Raw genomic sequence first — 20068 nt, 5'->3', positions numbered from 1 at the left:
CAGATTATGGTATGCTGAACTTTGTTTCCCGGGTCCCTTGAGCAGAGTATGTGGCGTGCTCTGCGCCCAATTCTGCCGTTTGTATAATTACGGCATGGTGCTTGAGAGTCCGTTTTTATTTATGGACCTGCCAGATCGGTAGCCCTCCAGTGCTGCCAGAGCTACAGCTGCCTCTTCGGCCTCGACTACCGCGCAGTCCTGTAGTGATGCGCTGGTGATTTCCTTGAGGTCCGAATTAACCACCGATGGTACTGCTCTGCTGCTTTGTCTTTCGCCTTTGTCAAACATTGCCGAATCCGTATACTTTGTGTTGTTCTTGTTTGCCAGGGTTTTCGGCACGTACTCCGCTCTTGCTTCTCTACGCTCCTTGTGCAGATTCGGGTCCATATTCTTCGGTATCGGTGCGACTCTCAGTGTACTGCGATACTTGTCCGGAATGTCTTCGGTACTTTCGATCTCTTGAACCGTGTTGCTGCCGCCGTATCTTCGCAGGAGCACCCTGTCCGTGGAGGTCTGCATCAACCTACACGCCTGAGAGCATAGTAGTGCTTCTATCAGTTCACTGAAGGTATTGTTCACTGAAGGTACTGTGCAGTCCCAGGGCTAGCAGTTTCTCGGCCGATGTGCACTGCGACAGGTGAAGCGCAGTTTTGTGCGCCTTTCGCAGTATGACGTCCGCTTGTTCTTCTTGCTTGATGAAATTGTGGTAGGGAAGGCTATACACCACTCTGCTAACCACTAGGCTCCCGACTAGCTTGAGTGTGTCACTCTCCTTCATGCCGTGTCTCTTGCTGGATATTCTGCTTGATCATACGGGTCAGCTGCATGGTGGCGGTCTTCAGCAGTGTCAGAGAATGATTGCACCGCTGATTGGACTGAAGCCACATCCCGAGGATCCGAATGGTTGTCTTCTCCGGAATGGGTTGCCCCTCGAGGTATGCGTTGAGTTTGAGCTCATCGCTTGTAGGGACCATTCGATTTTGTTTGCCTCGCCACACCCTTAGGAGCTCGTACTTCTCCGTCGAGCAGGCGAGGCCCCTGGTGAAAACGCAGGTTTCTTCGCAGGTGGCCGCTTTTTGCAGACATTCTTCTTTTTCGCTGAACGATCCCCGGTTCACCCAAACCGTAATTTCGTCAGCGTACATGGCGTGCCGTGTGCCTTCAATTTGTTTGAGTTGTCTTGCTAGCCCGATCATTGCAATGTTCAAGAGGATGAGGGAAATGACCGACCTTTGAGGAGTTCCCTTGTTTGGGGTGCGAAATTTCTCAGATCTGACTTCTTCCAGGCCGATAGTTGCTGTCCGGTTAGAGAGGAAGGCCTTGACGCAGCCATGAATCTTTCTCCCACAGTTCAGGCTATCCATTCCTGTGAGGATGGCTTCGTGGCTAACATTCTCGATGGCTCCTTTAATGTCCAGTGCCATGATGACGTGTTCGCCGTTCCACAGAACGTTGCTGAGCATCTTCTCCTTGTGCTGTAGGAGCACGTCTTGCGTCGATAATTTAGCGCGGAATCCAAACATGCTGCGGGGGTACAGCTCGTTGTCATTCATATAATTTTGCAGCCTCATAGCAACCACCCACTCGTATAGCTTGACTAAGCATGACTTGAGGGAGATTAGTTTAATATTTTCTACTTGCAATTTTTTCCCAGTTTTGGAATCATCACTGCTTCCGAATGCTTCTACTCGGTTACTGTCTTCGCTGCCCAGTGCTTGTTGAGGTAGTCAGTAACTTCGACTACCAGCTCATCACTAAGGTTGCGAATCAGCGCGTTCTTTATCTTGTCTGCGCCTGCAGCCGTATTCCTAGCAGAATTTCTTATTGCTGCATAGACTTCCTCTCTGGTTATAGGCCTGTCCAGATCAGAATTTTCTTTCCCCTTGTAGTTCCTTGTAGGCTGCTGGGTCGCCGTCCCCGAAGCACTTGTGCCTTGCTTTTTCTATGAGCTCATACTCTGGGCCCGGAAACTGGTGAACCAGCCTCTGTATGGCCTTGTTGTATGACCTTGGCATGAGTCAGTTAAACGCATGACTGGTCTATAGGCATTGCTAGGGAAGAGCAACATGAGTCTGGCGAGTCCCACCGGAGGCTGCGCTTGGAACATTAATGTTCCGGGGTAGTGGGGCATCTTGTAACCGCTACGCCACTTGGTAGTATGAGAGCACCCAGCGATCTATGCATATAAAGCAGAGAATGAGCAATTCTGGATATATGGGCATTAACTCATTAGGCTAACGTGTCATACCCTTTAAGCGGAACTTGTGTGTTCCCTTCATTTTTTTTCTCACGATTTCCAGCTTCCGCTCAACAGCACAGGTGTCACTCAACCATGAACTCACATACTAAGCAGTAGTAGTCATTCTAAGCAGCATCCAGTGACTCTAAGTAGGCGACACCTCTGAGTGCTCCCGCTCCGAAGGCCTGATTAACCTGATCAGGCCTCCTTTCTCTTGGCGATGCATGGGTCATCGGTAGACTGCGATCCATTTATACTTAAGTCGGTTAAGCAGCCGTCATTGTCGGGGCACATCGAGCAGGAACCGTGAACTAAAGGTCGGCCTTTGTATACGTGCTGTTCTGTCGCCGACTGGCTTTTGGCAGAACGCGGGTAGCACATGTTCCTCGCTTCCCAAGAATGGCGCCGCGGCTGGCGTCACACAAAGATGTCTTCCGGACTTCACGCGGCAGTTCCTGTTCCCGTTTAAAGATTTCGCTAATGTAAAGGTATTTTAAAGAAGTACGCCCTACGTTTGGTTAAAAAAAGACCAAATGTATGAATAAAGGGATAAACTAAGCATGAAGGCTTTCCATTACTCTATTGAGAAAGACCTCAGCAACATTAATCAGCCATTGCGTGCAAACAAAAAAATCTCCGGAGTTTCTTTTTAAGCACCAGATAATCAAGGCCTGTTTGATCCCTAAAAAAAAATCATTTAACATAGCAGTCTTAGCGTCGCTGCTTATTTCCTATTGAGTGAGAATTCGTCAGGTAGGATTTACCCTGTGCAGATGAGGTGAAGCCGAAGCCTGCTTCTTCGTGTGAGATACCTGCGTCGCGTGTGGATGCCCGTCCAGGGAACCTGGCCACCCAGCGTTTCTTCCACTACAGTCGCCGGGTGAGATTTTCCAACTCTTTCATCGAACAGTTAAGACTGCCGAAGACAACCAATGGGAAGCGCTGTTGACATGGCAAGAACGACGATAGCAAAAAAAAAAAACACAAGATTGCCGATGGAAGATTTGCGGATATATTGATTGTTATATTGAGGTCTTACAATATGTGAAAAAATTGCGGTTTTAATCGCTTTCCCATTCAAAAATGTTTTTGTCCAGGATTTTTGGGTGTGATTACACCGTTCATAGGCTCCGATTTGTTTTTGTTGTGTTTATTATGTAAACTGTCACCGGAAAGACTAATTTATGTGTACAAACTGGTCTCCGCCTTTTGTTCAATTAAAAGTCAGTTTGACATTCAAGCACTGAGTCCGTGCTTAGAATCTAGAGCAAGTGATAACCGCTGCCTGAAAGGCCGCATGCAAGCGATCCATAGAATTAATTTTAATTTTACTGTTACTACCCCCATTTCAGAAAAATTGTCCAGCTTCCGCATCGGCAACCGTTTGAAACATCGCAGCACAAGCACTCAAATGAAATGTGGCACCTGTCAAACATGTCACGTGACCATGTGATGTCATGACAACCTGCCCACTTCCTTGTGAGCTAACTGCCTACCTTGGAATGCGTCACTTAAACGAATGACAGGTGAAGAGCCATTGCTGGGGAAGAGCAACCTGGGTCTCAGAAGCTCCACCGGAGGCTGTGCTTGAAACAGCTACGTGCCGAGCAGTGGCGCATACTTTAACCGCTACACCACTTTGCGAACACTCAGCGATCTATGAATGTAAAGCAAAGAATGAGAAATTCTGGACCTAGGGCATTAACTCTACGCACTGTCGTGTCATACCCTTACAGCAGTCACCGCAGCGGTGGCTAAGTGGTTGAGCATCCACCTCGCATGCGGGAGGTGCAGGGTTCGATCCCTAATGCCGCCGGGTACCCACCGGTGATATAACAAGTACAAGCTTTCCCCTGGTCTGGTGCTCGGTGAAATGCTTGGAAAATGGGTCTTTGACCCCCCTTTGAGAAAAAGAAAAATACCTTGGGTCATGGCGCTCCTTGGCCTTAGATGCGCTTGCGCCATAAAAAAAACCATAATCATCACCCTAAAGCAGTCACGACGTCCAGCATCCGTTCAACAGCACAGGTGTCACTATACATGAACGCAAATGCTAAGAAGGAGTAGTCACTCTAAGCAGCATCCAGTGACTCTAAGTAGGCGTCACCTCTGAGTGCTCCCACTCAGAACGGCTGATTATCCTGGTGAGACCTCTTTTCTCTTGGCGATGGGTCATCGGTATAAACGGCGATCCATTTATACTAAAGTTGGCTAAGCAGCCGTTATTGTCCGAGTACATCATGACAGAACCGTGAACAAAAGGTCGGTCTTTGTATGCATGCTGTTCTGTCGCCCACTGGCTTTTGGCACAGCATGGCAATCTCGCACAAGTTCCTCGCTGCCCAAGATTGGCGCCGTGGCCGACGTCACACAAAGCTGCCTTCCGCACTTCACGCGGCAGTTTCTGTTCCCATTTAAAGATTTAGCTGATGTAAAGGAACTTTAAAGACGTATACCTTAAGTTTTGGTAAAAAAAGACCAAATTTATGGGTAAAAGTATAAACTAAGCATGAAGGCTTTCCTTTACTCTACTGAGAAAGACATCAGCAACATTAATCAGCCATTGATGCAAGCAAAAAATCTCTGCAGTTTCTTTTTATGCACCAGAGAATCAAGGGCTGTTTGATCCTTAAAAAAAAAGCATTTAGCATAGCAGTCTTAGCGTCGCTGCTGAATTTGTATTGAGTGAGAAATCGTCAGGTGGGATTTACCCTGTGCAGGTGAGACGAATCCGAAGCCCGCTTCCTCGTGTGAGATACCTGCGTCGCGTGTGGATGCCCGTCCAGAGAACCTGTCCACCCAGCGTTCCTTCCACTGCAGTCGGCGGGTGAGTGATCGTTGCTTAGAATGAGTGCACAGCGGCTGCGAATTGAGCTGCAGTGGTTTGGCAATGGAAGTATTTTATTCACCTCACAACTTGCCGGAAACATTCATAGCACGAACTCCATAGCATCGATGTTCAGTGGTGGATGGCCAACATAAAAACGACGGTCTGGCAAGGTGATTTGCGCATGCGGATTCGCGTGCGGACACACGGTCCTCCGGTACCGGTAAGGGTAACAAGGTACACGGCTCACTAAAGGCGTCTAATAATTGTGGCAATCGCCGTTCTGGCTCAGTGGTTATGGTGCTCGGCTGCTGACTCGAAAGACGCGGGTTCGATCCCGGCCGTGGCGTACGACTGTAGATGGAGGCCAAATTCTAGAGGCCCGTGTACTGTGCGATGTCAGTACACGTTAAAAAACTCCAGGTGATCGAGATTTCCGGACCCCTTCACTGCCCCCAAAAAAAACGCACAGTGCCTCCCGGTTCGAAATTTAGCTCTGGGGGCACAAAGCACAAGGGTAGCACATCTGTTCGTCGGTAGAGACCTAAGCGTTATATCAGGCATTCTGGTGTTATAACTACATGGTGTTCCAAGCTTCCTGTGTAAACGGGATTGATGCAAAAAAGAGGAAAAGAAAAAAAAGAATCGCTGCCATACAGAGTTCAAAGTTGGTGTTAACTAATCGATGTCTTGTTCCTATAGCTTGTGGGTATACTCTCCGCTCATTGCCACTTCGCCGTATTACGAAGCTGTGTTCGCTAACGGGTCTATTTTTCTATGCGCACGTAGCGGACTTTTGTCGTTCACTGAGTCGTCAAAGAAAGGTGGCGTCCTCGTTGAAATCTAATGGCGGGATGAATTCGCTTGCACCAACCACGAAACCGAAGGTGGTTAAGGCGAAATCAGTAGTGACGTCTTCGCGTTTTTTTTCCTTTGCGCTTGCGTGAATAGCAACTGCGCATCAGGAAACGTTTGGATTTATTCTTGACCATATTTCTCTTGTTACATATGCCGCGGAAGAGGACGCAGTTTCTTCGTTGTCATGGAGGCAAGCGGAAGAGGCATTCGGCATCGTGTGTCACGCCGCTGCATCTTTCGGATTCGGGTCTCGTGTTGGTGCGACCGGCGGTAGAAACAGCGCTGCAAGGAGGCGTTTTCTGAAGCAGCCCGGTGCGAAGAATATCTCTGCGTTGCCATGCTCCGGCAACGCAGATCGCACCAAGGAAAATAGCCCATGGTAAGCATCTGGAACTCCTGCATACATGGGCCGTTCTCCCATTTTTAGCTAAGCAATACATTCCCTTGTGTCTCCTTTGTGTCTAGTTGTCGAAAACTCACTTTCAGAAACGAAGATTTTTTGTCTCTCTGTTTCTAGTGTTGGTTCGTTTGTTTTGTTTTTTTTTGTCACGTTTCTTGCTTGTTGTTGTTTTGCTTCCGCCAGAAGTTGTGCCGAGGTTTACATGTTGATATCAGAGCCGTCAGTGCCGACTCTGCTGTATATGAGAATTTTATTGCCTATGCGGTAGGATGCAAATGCCTCTTTCAAAAGGATTACGATAGCATTGTTTGTAGACAGTCTGTCATGTCCTGCATTCTTGGACAAAAAGTTTTCAATATTAGGAAAGTGTAAGGTAGTGTTATGATAATATTGAAGCTAACGGTCCATTCTTCAGATGTGTACCAACATCATTCTCTTAAAGAATTTTCATCTCTCGCATCGAGCACTTAAGACTGCCATGGACAACGAATGGCGAACGCCTTTGACGGTGGCAAGACCGTCAATAGCAAAAAAAAAAATGCAAGCCTGCCGGCGGGAGTTGTGCGGGTGTATTTAATGTCAATGATTGATTGTTATCAAACTTCCCACCGTACCAGGCGCCAATTAACTGAATGATTGATTGGTCGCGAGGTGTTGCTGCGGAAGAGCAACCTGAGTCTCACCAGCTCCACCGGTGGCTGTGCTTGAAGGGTTGCCTCCCTGCGCTCATATGCCGGATCAAGATTGCTGTCCAAGTCTGGGTTTTCTTGGGAACAGCTACCTGCCATTGCGGGGCAGTGGCGCATCTTTTAACCCCAATACCAATGCGCCAGTTGTAGTATGAGGACACCTGGCGATCTATGAATGCAAAGCAGACAATGAACAATTCTGGATACATGGGCATTAAACGCGTTACGCTATCATGCCATGCCCTTACAGCGGAGCTTAAGTGTACCCTTAATATTTTTTCCACGACGTCCAATGTCCGCTCTAAGGAAGCGTGGAGTCTGTCCTTTTGTTCCGCTTCGATGTTTCTTTAGTAGATCTTGTGGCGCCCTGTTCTAATCGAAAGGACTCAACAGGCTTAGCCAAAAAACGGCAAAGAAAACTGCAGTTGTCTATTCGCGAGCCAAAGGAACGAACAAACTGAAAAGGAGAAAAGCTCCAGATGGCAGCTTCTTGTTTGCAGGACAGATCGAAAGTAAACAATTCAAACTACCTCAATCAAGTCATTATAAATTCTTGATGATTTCCATTCAGCCCCTCCCTGCTAGCGTGACTAGACACTAGTTTCTTGCGTGTTAATGGACCCAGTGCTTGCAAAGGCTGCTGCAGTGCAAGTTGCTCGTAAATTTCCGATGAGCACACTGCCAATTATTTTCTTTGAGTGCTCGTTATGATAGAGTGCACAGGCAGGCACCCTTAAGGCCACACAATAAGTGGCAGGTCGGCAGGCGGCTACTTGAGTGACTATCACTCATCCGGGATATTTGGCGAAAACTTTGCCCAGCTTTATGGCAATCCCTTGCACTCCTATGTGCATCCCCCTTAACTGACCAGTCAGTTAGATTTTAATGCGAAAGCATTATATGTCGCATTAGACCAGAAGCCGCCGTCCGCTGCCTAATGCACAAAATTCAGAGGCTGCCAGAACATCTTTTGACGTGGCACCTGATTTCATTTCTGTGCCGCGTCATCGTAGTCAACGCTCCTGCACATGACCACATTCATTGCTTGGACATGAGGATCAAGATTTTCGACCGCCAGCGTCCGCCACTTGACAGTGCATGCATCATCACTCTATGTCAACATGCGCAGAGTACTGTGCGCCGGGACTCCAGGGGGCGGTACTGTGCAGTCAAGCTATAATTGGGCCTCGCGCTGACTTCGCAGTCACTGGTCACGGCAGCATCAGAAGCATGCGTAACGCTAATCTGTTTATCTACCTTCTGTGGTTCTACATTGTGCACAGACACACGTGTGAGAATGCGAAGGGATTATGCAGGGTGCCTCACCTAAGAGTTTCCGCAATTTTTAAAAATGGGCTTTTTGAGTTTGAAGGGCGTTCTTTTTGTTCGGCGTAGCATTGTCAGAGGTGTAGAACAACAAAATGCACCTAAGACGTGCTAATTATGAAGCTAGTTAACTATATTCATTTTTAACTATTACTGTTATGCTCCCTAATTATTGAGTGGCGCGTAGCCCACTGTAAGTAATAAAATAAAATAATAAAAATAATAATAATAATAATAATTGGTTTTTGGGGAAAGCAAATGGCGCAGTGTCTATGTCATACATCGTTGGACATCTGAATCGCGCCGGAATGTAAGGGATAAAAGAGGGAGTGAGAGGAAAGGAAGAAAGAGGTGCCGTAGTGGAGTGCTCCGGAATAATTTCGACCACCTGGGGATCTTTCACGTGCACTGACATCGCAGAGCACACGGTCGCCTTAGCGTTTTGCCACCATAACAATGCAGCTGCCGCGGTCGGGTTCGAACTCGGGAACTCCGGAAGAGTAGCCTAGCGCCGTAACCACTGAACCACCGCGGCGGGTAAGAACGCAACTTTAAACTACTAAATTCAGGATAAAAAAGTGCAAAATATTGACAAATATCAACAATTTCGAGTATTATTTTCACGGCTTTATATAAATTGTTCTAATTATGGTCTGTATAATTTATAGCGCTAACAATCGGTAAAGTTTTTACTCTTGAGTAATACATTTCTAAATATAAAAATTTAGCCTAAATTGCACGAGAACAAACTCACGCGGAGAAATTCCGGAGGGCACCCACGTCCGCCCACGTGCAGGAATGCGAAAGCATGCATGGAACGCCGTTTTTTTTTTCCACGGTGCCTGTAGGCATTGAATTTTTTCCTGTTGTATTTCATTTATTTTATTTATTTTTGCATCATTAACTTATCATGATCATTGCATCATTAACTTATCATGATCCATGGGTAGCAACACAAGAACCCTGTCGCCTGTATTCAGATTTCTGTGAATGGCTTTCTTTTCATAACGTCCTTTGTGGCGTTCACGCGCCTTTTCCAGGCTTTGATGTGCAAGCCTGCATGTTTCCTTCCACCTATCCTGCAACTCAAACACGTATGTGTATGAGGTCTTGAGATCTCATGCAATCTCTTTATTAGCCCACAGCTCCTTGAGTATTGCAAGTGGACTTCTAACGGTTCTCCCATATAACATCCCAAAAGGCGAGAAACCAAGACTCATTTGCGGTACTTCGCGGTAAGCGAACAAAAGAGCTGGGAGATATCTATCCCATTCAGTAGGTCTCTCCTGGCACATTTTCTTGATCATGTTTTTGAGGGTGCCGTTGAACCGCTCTACAAGCCCATTACACATGGGATGGTAAGGCGTCGTCAGTAACTGTCTTACTGACAAAAGGCGGTTTACCTTTTTCATTAGCTCCGATGTGAAGTTCGAGCCCCAGTCACTCAAAATTTCCCTCGGGAACCCATAACGTGAAAACATTTCTACAAGACCCTTCGCCACTTGGATACTGTCAATAGTTCTCAGTGGAATAGCATCAGGATAAAGAGTGGCCACGTCAACTAGAGTAAGCACCTATCTATTGCCTTTGGCGGATACTGGAGAGATTGGCCCCACAATGTCAATTGCGACTCGCTGAAACGGTAGGTCGATGGGTGGCATCTTGCCAAGAGGTATGGGACCAACTCTTCCCTTCGGAACTGTGCGCTGGCACACATCACATGAGCGAACAAAGCGCTTAACATCACTCTGAACACCCGGCCAAAAGAGCTCCTCGGTGTTCCTAGACACCGTTTTTTGAACACCCTGGTGTCCGGCCATAATGGCGTCATGACCTAATCGCAACACGGTCTCTCGCATATCTCTCGGTAACAGCAGGTTGGACCCGCCTTCCTGAACTAAATACGCATTCCCTGTGCAAAAGACCATTTACCAACTGATACTCGAATGACGTCCGACTCTTCTTTCTTTTCACCTTTTCCCCGACTCTTTCGAAGCAAGCCTTCAAGCTCGGGTCTTCCTTTTGCCTAAGTGCAATTTCGCCCGGTGTTACGCTCAGGCACATTGTAACAGGAGCAGAGAGCAGACGCTGCGTTTCTTGGGCTCTCGCTTGAGCTCTTGTCTCCACTGCCGACGAAAAACTGACTGCACCCGTCTGAGCTGTCTCAGGCCTTTTCTCCTTTGGATGTTCTTCACCGTCGAGCATCCTCCACTCGGGATCGGGGTCTTCGACACCTCTTGCACCCGTAATGTTCCCCAAGATGAGATCGTAGCTGGGTTGGTCTACGCATTTTGCCACTACCTTCCCAGTATAATATGGCTTGGACACTAAAATCCTGGCTTCAGGAAGGCACCTTATTGTGCTGTCTACCAGAGTGATGGCCGACGCTTTCCCTGTAAGATCCTCGTCCTTCACCAGGCTTCTACGAACCAAGACTGTGTTAGCTCCGCTGTCTCTAAGCACCAATATAGGACGGTCCCCTATTTGCCCAACCACCACTGGCATTGCTGCTTTCGACTTGGGTGTTCCACTCACTGCCTCATTTTCCAGCGGCGTTTGCTCTCCTTTCACCTGTGGAACTTCGGGTGACGTGACAAGTTCTACCCTTGAGTCGACAACGCATGCAGCTCGGTCCTGCGTTTTGTATCGGCACTCACCCAGAGTATGACCCCTCCTCTTACAACCTTGACACGTAACCTGTGTTTTCTGGGCAGCGCTACTAGTCCGACAGTCACCTGCACGGTGTCCCACCTTGCCGCAGAGAAAACCTCTTACTGGGTCATTAGACGCACCGCCATAAGCTCTTGGTTTTGCCGCATCTGTCTCTAGGACCTTTTGGGTTTCCTCCTTTGCCTTACTCAAATTTCTTAGCCCTTGAGCCTCGAGAAATTGGTCTGCAGTGTCGGCGAACTCTTCTAATGAACACAACTTTCTTTCCTTCAGGAATAGCGCCAGCTTTGAGCTTCAACACACTAAACATTGCTTTGTGACCAGCTTGTCACGCACCCCTTAAAAACTCTTTTCTGTGTGTTGACATATCAAGCCACCTGTCTAAATAGTTGGTCAGCCTGCAGGAAAACTGCTTCGCGGTTTTCGAATCCTCAGGTTTCACGGTGCGAAATCTCTCACGAAAACCCTCTGCCGTAAGCCTGAATCTTTGGAGGAGTGCCTTTTTGACTTTCTCGTAGTCCATGGAATCAGCAGCGGGCATACTTCCAAACACATTCAGCGCCTCTCCGACTAAACACATGCTTAATGCCGTGGCCCATTCACTGCGCTCCCAGCCTTGCCCCAAAGCTATCCGCTTGAATCGTTGCAGATATGCATCCAAATCATCTCTCTTGTCATCAAAAGGAGCCATCAGCTTCCTTGGGCAAACTCTGGCTGGTCTAGGAGATTCTGTAGCCCCTAAGGAACGCTGATCATTGTCCGTGATCTCCTCATATCTTCCCGCGACATGCGCCTGTTTCCACAAAATAAACTCCTTCTCCCGTTCTTATCTTCTTTTCTACTGTTCTTCTGCCTCGCGAGCTCTTTTTGCCTCGCGCTCTTCTGCTTCACGAGCTCTTTTCTCCTCTCGCTCTTCTGCCTCACGAGCTCTTTTTGCCTCGCGTTCTTCTGCTTCACGAGCGTCTGCGCGTGCTTGCGCCCTTTCCTCTCTCTGTCTATCTGCCTCCTCTTTCTGTCTCTTTCCCTCCTTGTCATATAGACGCATCGCCTCTTCTTTGCTTAACCCCAGCGTGAGCGCCAGTTCTAACGTTTTTGCCAAATCCATACTTTCTGCCGTCGAGAGATCGGAAAAATCCGGGACAAAGCAAAAAAAGGAAAAGGAAATGTATCCTGGCAGGCTCGCCACTTATCTTTGTCAGAGATCACTCCGAAGAACACTCTGACCGAAAGAATGGACTAGGCGACGGGTGTACCCACACAAACGCTCATTTAATGCACCCTAGGTGTCGCACACACTAGAACACAAAACTAACCAAACTAACACAAAACACAGACTATAAATACACACGACCCGGTCACACTGCCACTAGCGTTTACTACAAGTGTTCTACTATTAGCGGTTGGCGTTCGTGCTTGCGGTTGGTTCGGTGTGGCTACGGCGTTGTATGGATCCAGTGGGCGGCGTCGAGGCGGCGTTCGCCGTGCTTGGGCTGGCGGTGTTCGACGTGCTCGGGCTGGCGTCGCTGGCTGCGTCGTACAAGCTCCCGGTCCAAGCGCCCGTGGAGATGATGCCGGTGTTGTTGGCGTTGGGGGTACCACCCGGATGGGTGGCAACAGCACTGGAGACACCCCTGGCCATAGCAGGTGGTAGCGTCCTCTGTTGACTCCCCAGAACGGGCTCAGGCACGGCAGGAAGTCCACGATGCGATGTCGTAGAACGCGGGCTCACCGGAGCAGTAGCCGGCGTCGCTCCCTTCCAGCCAAAGTGACCCTGACCCGCCGGGGCCTCCGCTTCTGTGCTGTTCCCCCCGTGCCTCGCTCTCGCTCACCTTTTTTTCGCCTCGGTGTTCGTCCACGTAAGCCTTGTCGTCGTCTTCTTCTCTTCTCCACCAATCATCTCTCTCCACGTCACTCTCGCCTGAATCTTTGGAGGAGTGCCTTTTTGACTTTCTCGTAATCCATGGAATCAGCAGCAAGGCATCCTTCCAAAAACATTCGGCGCCTCTCCGACTAAACACATGCTCAATGCTGTGGCCCATTCACTGCGCTCCCAGCCTTGGCCCCAAAGCTATCCGCTCGAATCGTTGCAGATATGCGTCGAGATCATCTCTTTTGTCATCGAAAGGAGCCATCAGCTTCCTCGGACAAACTCTGGCCGGTCTAGGAGATTCTCTACCCACTAAGAAACGTTGATCACTGTCCGTGATCTCCTCATATACTCCCACGACATGTGCCTGTTTCCACAAAAGAAACTCCTTCCGTTCTATCCTTCTAGCCTCTCGCTCTTATGCCTCGCGAGCTCTTTTATCCTCGCGCTCCTCTGCTTCGCGAGCGTCTGCGCGTGCTTGCGCCCTTTCCTCTCTCTGCCTATCTGCCTGCTCTTTCTGCCTCTTTCCCTCCTCGTCATATAGACGCAACGCCTCTTCTTTACTTAACCCCAGCTTGAGCGCCAGCTCTAACGTTTTTGCCAATTTTTGCCAAATCGGAAAACAACTGATGATTTGGAAAGAGTTTCGACTGTGGAAACTTTTCCTATGCAAGCATGACAGCTTGCCCAACATGATTGTTTCACTGGGAGATATACCGCGAGGCTACATGCACACAAATTCTGTACAAGCACAATTTTCAATCAGAAGTTTTTTGCTTTTTAGCATGGCTTTTTTCTCATACCCTTAAGTTTGCACTATAACTGATTTACCCACAGATCTCCACTCTGTAAGCTTCCATTTATTTGCTACTAACGTTATTGCGGTTGTAAAACTCGTTCGTCATACTAATGATGCACATTGAAGCTTTGGCCTTATGTAAGCATTAATGTCAATAGTTTATTATATGTCACCGTTTCTTATTTAATGCCCACAAAACATAGCCTCCTAAATGCAAAAGAACACGTTATATTTGTCTTTACGGAAAAATAATTTTACTTATTGTTACACCTGGAAAGACGGTTGACACAACCTACGCACTCTACCATACAGTGACTCGCCTGTCTGAATCGCCAATGAAGGCGAATTTTCTTTCCTCCTTCTGGAAACTATAGTCTCACACTTTGTAGTTTCAATGGCTACCTACCCTCCTAGCAGGTCACTATAAAGTGTGGTACGCCGCAGTGGTGGCTCAGTGGTTATGGTGCTCGGCAGCTGACCCGAAAGACGCTTGTTCGATCTCGGCCGCATCCGTCGACATTCGGTGACGGCGAAATTGCAGACGCCTGTGTACTGTGCGATGTAAATGCATGCTAAAGAACCACAGGTGGTCGAAATTTCCAGAGCCCTTCTCTACGGCTTCCCTCGGGACCTGAGTCGCTTTGGGACGTTGAACCCCCGCAAACCAAACTAAACCAATGTGTGGTGCTACATGCGATATGTATATGCACGTTTGCCGAACTCTCTACGTGCTTGTCAATATAGCGCACATAATGGAGCATTCGGCTAAGCAGGCGCACGAAGAGCTTTTGTAGCTCCTGTGCTGATGAGACGAGTCAGTTTTCTCTTTTGCCTTTTTGTCCAGAGGCACCAACGCCAGCGGCGATGGCCTGAGAGGAGCAGCGGCGGTAGCCTGGCATGGAAACCATTCAGTGCCTTCTTCATGTGGGTGTGAGGCAGGCCTACCGCAACGACCCGACTCCAAGCGCGTTAATGGCGGGGATGGGTGAGCACGACGACGCATCAGTTTTTCTCTTACAAAATTTGTCTATATACAGTCTACAGACTTCTTATAGGCTCCGTTTCCATCCTGCAGATATTTATTTTTGTCTATTGGTAATCTATAGACTGTCTGTAGACAAACGTCTACTAAAAGTGCAGGGCCATACATCTATAAAATGTCTATCGACTGTCTGTGGGATTTGCATTGCCTATAGACTGTTCTCTAAAGTTTGTCTATAGAGTCTATAGAATTTTGACAGAAGTCTGTGGACAGTCTATAGACTGTCTAAAAAATGTTAAAGGCTTAAGTGCCTGCCCCACGTGATCAGTCGTCGTCAGTGAAAGCGAACGAGCGGTAAACATATAAAATGGCAGTGTTGCAAGAGCCCAGATATGGTAAGTAGATATGGTAGTAGCGAAGTAGTAATTACTGAGCCTTTGTTTTCTTTTTGTATTCAAAGAATTGTGTTTTCATTCTTACAGTCGTCCCGACGTTTCATTGAACCTGTCTGGACTTCGAGGGTATCGTGTAGGGGTGCGCATTTTGCGTTTAGCAGAGCATTGCGAAACCTCTTTAACGCCTAACTCCTTGCCTTGTGCAGATATGTGAGTGACACTGCGTGACTGTGTGTGATGTGATGTATGGTCACACGCGCCTGGCACCGTCATGTGTGAAGCACACTTAGCATATGCATATAGCCGCACCCCTACGCATACCCTATATATGACTGGTTCTGCATAAGGCTGCTCCAATTGGATACTCATAACATTCACTATAAACTGATCCTTGCATCATTATTGCCATCGACAAAAAACATTGTAAATATAGCTTTTTTGCACTCTGTTCTGAGTGAATAGTACGCACGAGTCCGGCATTTTATGCTATCGGCACATTGCAAAGTCAAGTTCAATTTTGCAGGATATTTACACCTGCTTTTCTTGTCAATGAGGGTAATTCATGGTTATAGCAATCCGTATCTTACCAAAAATATTTCCGATCCCAACATCATAAACTGTCATTTCGAGTGCATATTTGACCTCAGACGCTTAATACTTGCTTCTAAGGTTCATAACCTTTGAACACAGCCACCTATTCGTATTCCATCTAACCAATAACTTGACGCGAGCAGAACCACCTGATTGCCGCACTGCCTGCTATCACAAACACCGATCATTTCCACAGGGCCCTTGGAGACGCAATATAAACCAGTTCCAGGCCTTCTTCTATGAACTGCGCTTATATCACGCTACTGTTCGTTGCTGTCGTTTTCTTTCTTTCATTTTTTTTTAATTCCCGTTTGAGGATTTTGTTTTGGTAATGTGCCCGTTTCTCTCTTGTTTTTTTTTTCTGGGGGGGGGGGGGGGGGGGCGTTAGCATCGCAGGCCCCAGCTCGGAATAAAGTATCCATAGGGGATTCTCCGAAGGGTCCACCTCCCACGATTTGCTGTGTAAATGGGGAAATTCCGCTTTCTTTTTTCATGGGAGAGGAGGGAGAGAAAGAAAGTTAGGAATGACGTAGAGAAGAAAGGCAACGATTAGCGGTTGGGGTAGGCCGTCAATATATGCCTCTCACTCATTGGCTACACAAAGAAAACATATAAACAGAATTAAAACCGTATTAGAAAAATTTGCCCCCACTGCCTGCAAGACGTTGAAGAAAGAACGTTAGCGGCTTGGTTTACTGGAATTCATATGAATTATATTAAAGTGAGGTACACCAATGGAAATACGAATTTCACGTCGTGCATTATCAGTGACGTCACCAATCAAACGTTAATTCTATATACTAATGACTTCACTAATCAATCACTAATTGGGCTGCTGTATGAAGTTTCTGCGGGGGCCGCCATCTTGTATTCCTTAGAATTTGAAAATTTCACGCCGACGTGAAGTAGTAGCAGACCCCAAGCAATCGAGAAACGTGAGGAGTAAGAGCTAACGCTCTTAAAAGAATTCGCCTAACGCATTTATTCCGCATTGGTCGTCTGATCTTTTTTTTTGTTAAATGGCATTTTCTTGTAGATATCTTCAGGTTATTCAGCCCCTGCCTTCTATAAAGCTTCCTCTTAGCCCTGAGCGTGTAACTAAACCCCTGGTCGTCGAAGCGAATGGAAAGCCTCCACAATGGCGCCTCTTTTCACTGCTTCTTTCACTGCTTCATGCTTCTTTAACGGAGCACTTAAGGTGTTCACCTAGATTTTATTCAGGTGTTCACCGAGACTGTTACTGCACCTTTTCTTCACCTGTAACCAATTTCCAACATCGCTGATACCTGTTAGGTACGCTCGGGAACTGAACAGGGGTGCACCGCGCACTGTTGCGTCGCTGTCTTAGGATGCTTTTCGGCGTATTCGCCGGGTTGCAGGAGTGCATGGATGAAATGCCTGATGTGCCTTTAGACAAAAATGGCAGGCAATCTGGCTGCCATATCGGGCAGCTGGTGCTGCATGAGAGTGGCGCATTGATGCTACACCCAAGCATGCGTGGTAATGTAAATCGATGTGTGAGGAATGTGGAGATGAGCTCAGGGTAAATCGCATCTCACTAATTTCGTGTTATTATGTTTTTGAAAAGCAGTGCACCTAAACAGGCCTTATACACGCTTATTATTTATACACGCTTGTTCACAATGCAAACACATTAAATCTCGCGTTGGCGCATGATATACTTTGGATTATTTGTCATTAAAGATTACACAGCCGCCGCGGTGGCTAAGTGGTTATTCTGCTCGGCTGCTGTTCCGAAAGATGCGGGTTCGATCCCAGCCGCGGCGGCCGAATTTCGCCGAAGGCAAAATTCTAGAGACCCATGTACTGGCGATCTCAGTGCACGTTAAAGAATTCCGAGTGGTCGAAATTTTCGGAGCCCTTCACTACGGCGTCTCTCATGGCCTGAGTCGATTTCGGACGTTAAACCCCCATAAACCGAACGAAACCGAACAGATTGGGGTACTACGGCTCCAGAGCCGTCTCTTACATGCGACGTGTATATGGTATATGCACGTTTGCCAAACTCTCTACCTGTTTCTGATTATGATGCACATAATGGAGGATTCGGCTGAGCAGGCGCCCGAAGAGCTTTTATAGCTCCTCTGCTGACGAAACGAGTCAGCTTTCGCTTTTGCCTTTCTGTCCAGAAGCAACAGCGCCAGTGGCGACGGCCTGCGAGGAGCAGCAGCGGCGGTATCCTCGAGTGCAAAACATGCATGGAAGTGTCTTCTTCACGTGGGTGCGAGGCAGGCCACCGCAACGGCCCAAGTCCAAGCACGCTTACGACGGGAATGGGTGAGAACGACGACGCATCAGTTTTTTCCTTACGGAAATGGTCTATATACTTTCTATAGACTTCTTATAGCCTCTTTCCTTCCTACAGAGATTTGTCTATTTGAAGTCTATAGACAAAATACTACTAAATGTGTATCAAGCATTAAATCTCGCGTTAGGGACAAGATAGCATATGGCTTATGTGTCATTAAGCCCAACATATGCACGTATCCTCCAACCCGTAGCTGTATGGGCATATATCTATAGATTGTCTCTAGACCGTCTCTGGGATTTGTACTGCCTATAGACTTCTCCCTAGGGTTAGTTTATAGAGTCGATAGACCTTATAGACCGAAGTCAATGGACAGTCTATTGACTGTCTAAAGAATTTTGTATGGGTGACTGCCCCACGTGTTCTATTGAGTCTACACACTTTATAGACAGAAGTGCATGCACAGTGTACAAATGATCTAAAAAAGATTTGTTAAGATTAAGTCACTGCCCCACGTGTTCACTCGTCATCAGTGAAAGTGAACAAGGGGTAAAGATATTATGGCGCTGTTGCAAGAGCCGAGATTAGAAAGTTTTTTTTTTAGGAATGAAGTTTTCATATGCTCAGCGTAGTAGTAATTACTGAGCTTTATTTTGTTTTTGTATTCAAAGCATCGTGTTTTCATTCTTACGGTCTTCCCTACATATCCCCGTACCTGTTTGAACTTCGAGCGTATCATGTAGGCGTGGGCATGTCGCGTTTTGCGGAGCACTGCGAAGCCTGTCCCTTTAATACCAAACTCGTGCCTTGTGTAGTTGGACGAGTGACGGTGTGTGACCGTGTGTGATGTACGATCGCACGCGCTTGGCACCGCCATGTGTGAGGCAGACTTAGCATACCCATGTACTGAAACACGCGACCCTACGCATAACCTATAGCGGGTGTTACAGAGAAGATTTTAAGTAATTTTGAAAAATAGGATTTTTGAGGTAAACATATTGCTTTTGCGGCATGGTATTGCCAGGCTTGGCGGACATAGTTATCAGAAAAACCAACTTAAGACATTTCTGCCGCATTGATCGTGTATTTCTTTTCTTCTTTATTGGGATCTCCTTATCGATATACTCAGGTTGCAGCCATTAGCCCTGCGGGTGTAACTAAACCCCAGGTAGTCGACAGGAATGGAAACCCTCCATTAAGTCTTAGATGTTCGTTCCTACTCTCACTGATTCATAATTATATTTCTTAATGAAGCGCTTAGACGTTCACCGAGATGTAGACTGTTACTGCGCTTTACTTCACCTGTAGCCGATTGTCAATATCAGTGATACCTGTTACAGTCGGGAGCTCAACTGGGCTGCACCGAGCATTGATGCATGGCTGTCTTAAGATGCTTTTCGGCAGCAGCAGAGCACGTCGGAAATGCCTGATGTGCCTCTAGATAAAACTGCGGGCAATCAGCCCACCATTTCGGACAGCTGGTGCTGCGTGAAATTGGCGCATCTATGCTGTCTATACTCCGCTTCATTCATTCTGTGCAACGCTGTCATTTATAGCGCTCTTGTTTGAGCTGCCTACATCCGTGATCAAAATGTAGTGCGTTCCTTGTGGCGAGCGAAACATAGTGAATGTTTTGCCTGCATGCTTATTACATGATACATTCGTCATGAGCATGATTAAACGCACTGTTATTGCTGACGACACGCTGTCGCCTTATCGGGCCGTAGATCAATGGGCCACGGATTAAACGCCGAGTAACACCTCTTCCTTTATTTTTTCATGCGGACCTCATCCACACCTTTGACGGCGTTGCACCTGATGTATGGAACGGAATATAACCTAAGTTTGCGTGGTAAGGTAAATCGATGCGCGAAGGACGTCGAGATTAGCTCACGATAACCCACATTTTGCTATCAGGTATGAAGCTCGAGAAACAGGAAAGAACCATTCAGGAGGTTTGGCAATCAAGTTTTTCTACCCCCTCCTGCTCCCAGGAGATAATGCACATGTCAAAATTTCGTGTTCTTCAGTTTCTGATAAGCAGTGCACCTAAAAAGCTTAAAATATCCAAAAAACATCCTATACAAGCTTATTCTGAAATCAAACATCAAATCTCGCGTTTGGTTTTTCATTTTCAGAAATTATATAAAGCGCAC

At 47.2% G+C, this 20068-nt stretch overlaps 1 protein-coding gene across 1 annotated transcript; it reads right to left on the bottom strand.

Moving 5' to 3' along the window:
* Nucleotides 1-764: 764 nt before the first annotated feature.
* LOC144102515 (uncharacterized) lies at nt 765-1571 on the bottom strand. The gene has a single exon (XM_077635771.1). The coding sequence runs from the start codon at nt 1569-1571 to the stop codon at nt 765-767; it is 807 nt and encodes a 268-aa protein (XP_077491897.1).
* Nucleotides 1572-20068: the final 18497 nt, after the last annotated feature.

Source organism: Amblyomma americanum, chromosome 8 (assembly GCF_052857255.1).
Source record: "Amblyomma americanum isolate KBUSLIRL-KWMA chromosome 8, ASM5285725v1, whole genome shotgun sequence".
Lineage (NCBI taxonomy): Eukaryota > Metazoa > Arthropoda > Arachnida > Ixodida > Ixodidae > Amblyomma > Amblyomma americanum.
Note: the sequence above shows the minus strand (reverse complement) of the source record. Positions and strands in the feature narration are given on the sequence as shown.

Excerpts from the sequence above, each read along its gene's own strand:
- LOC144102515 (XM_077635771.1), bottom strand. The coding sequence starts at position 1,571 with ATGAGGCTGCAAAATTATATGAATGACAACGAGCTGTACCCCCGCAGC.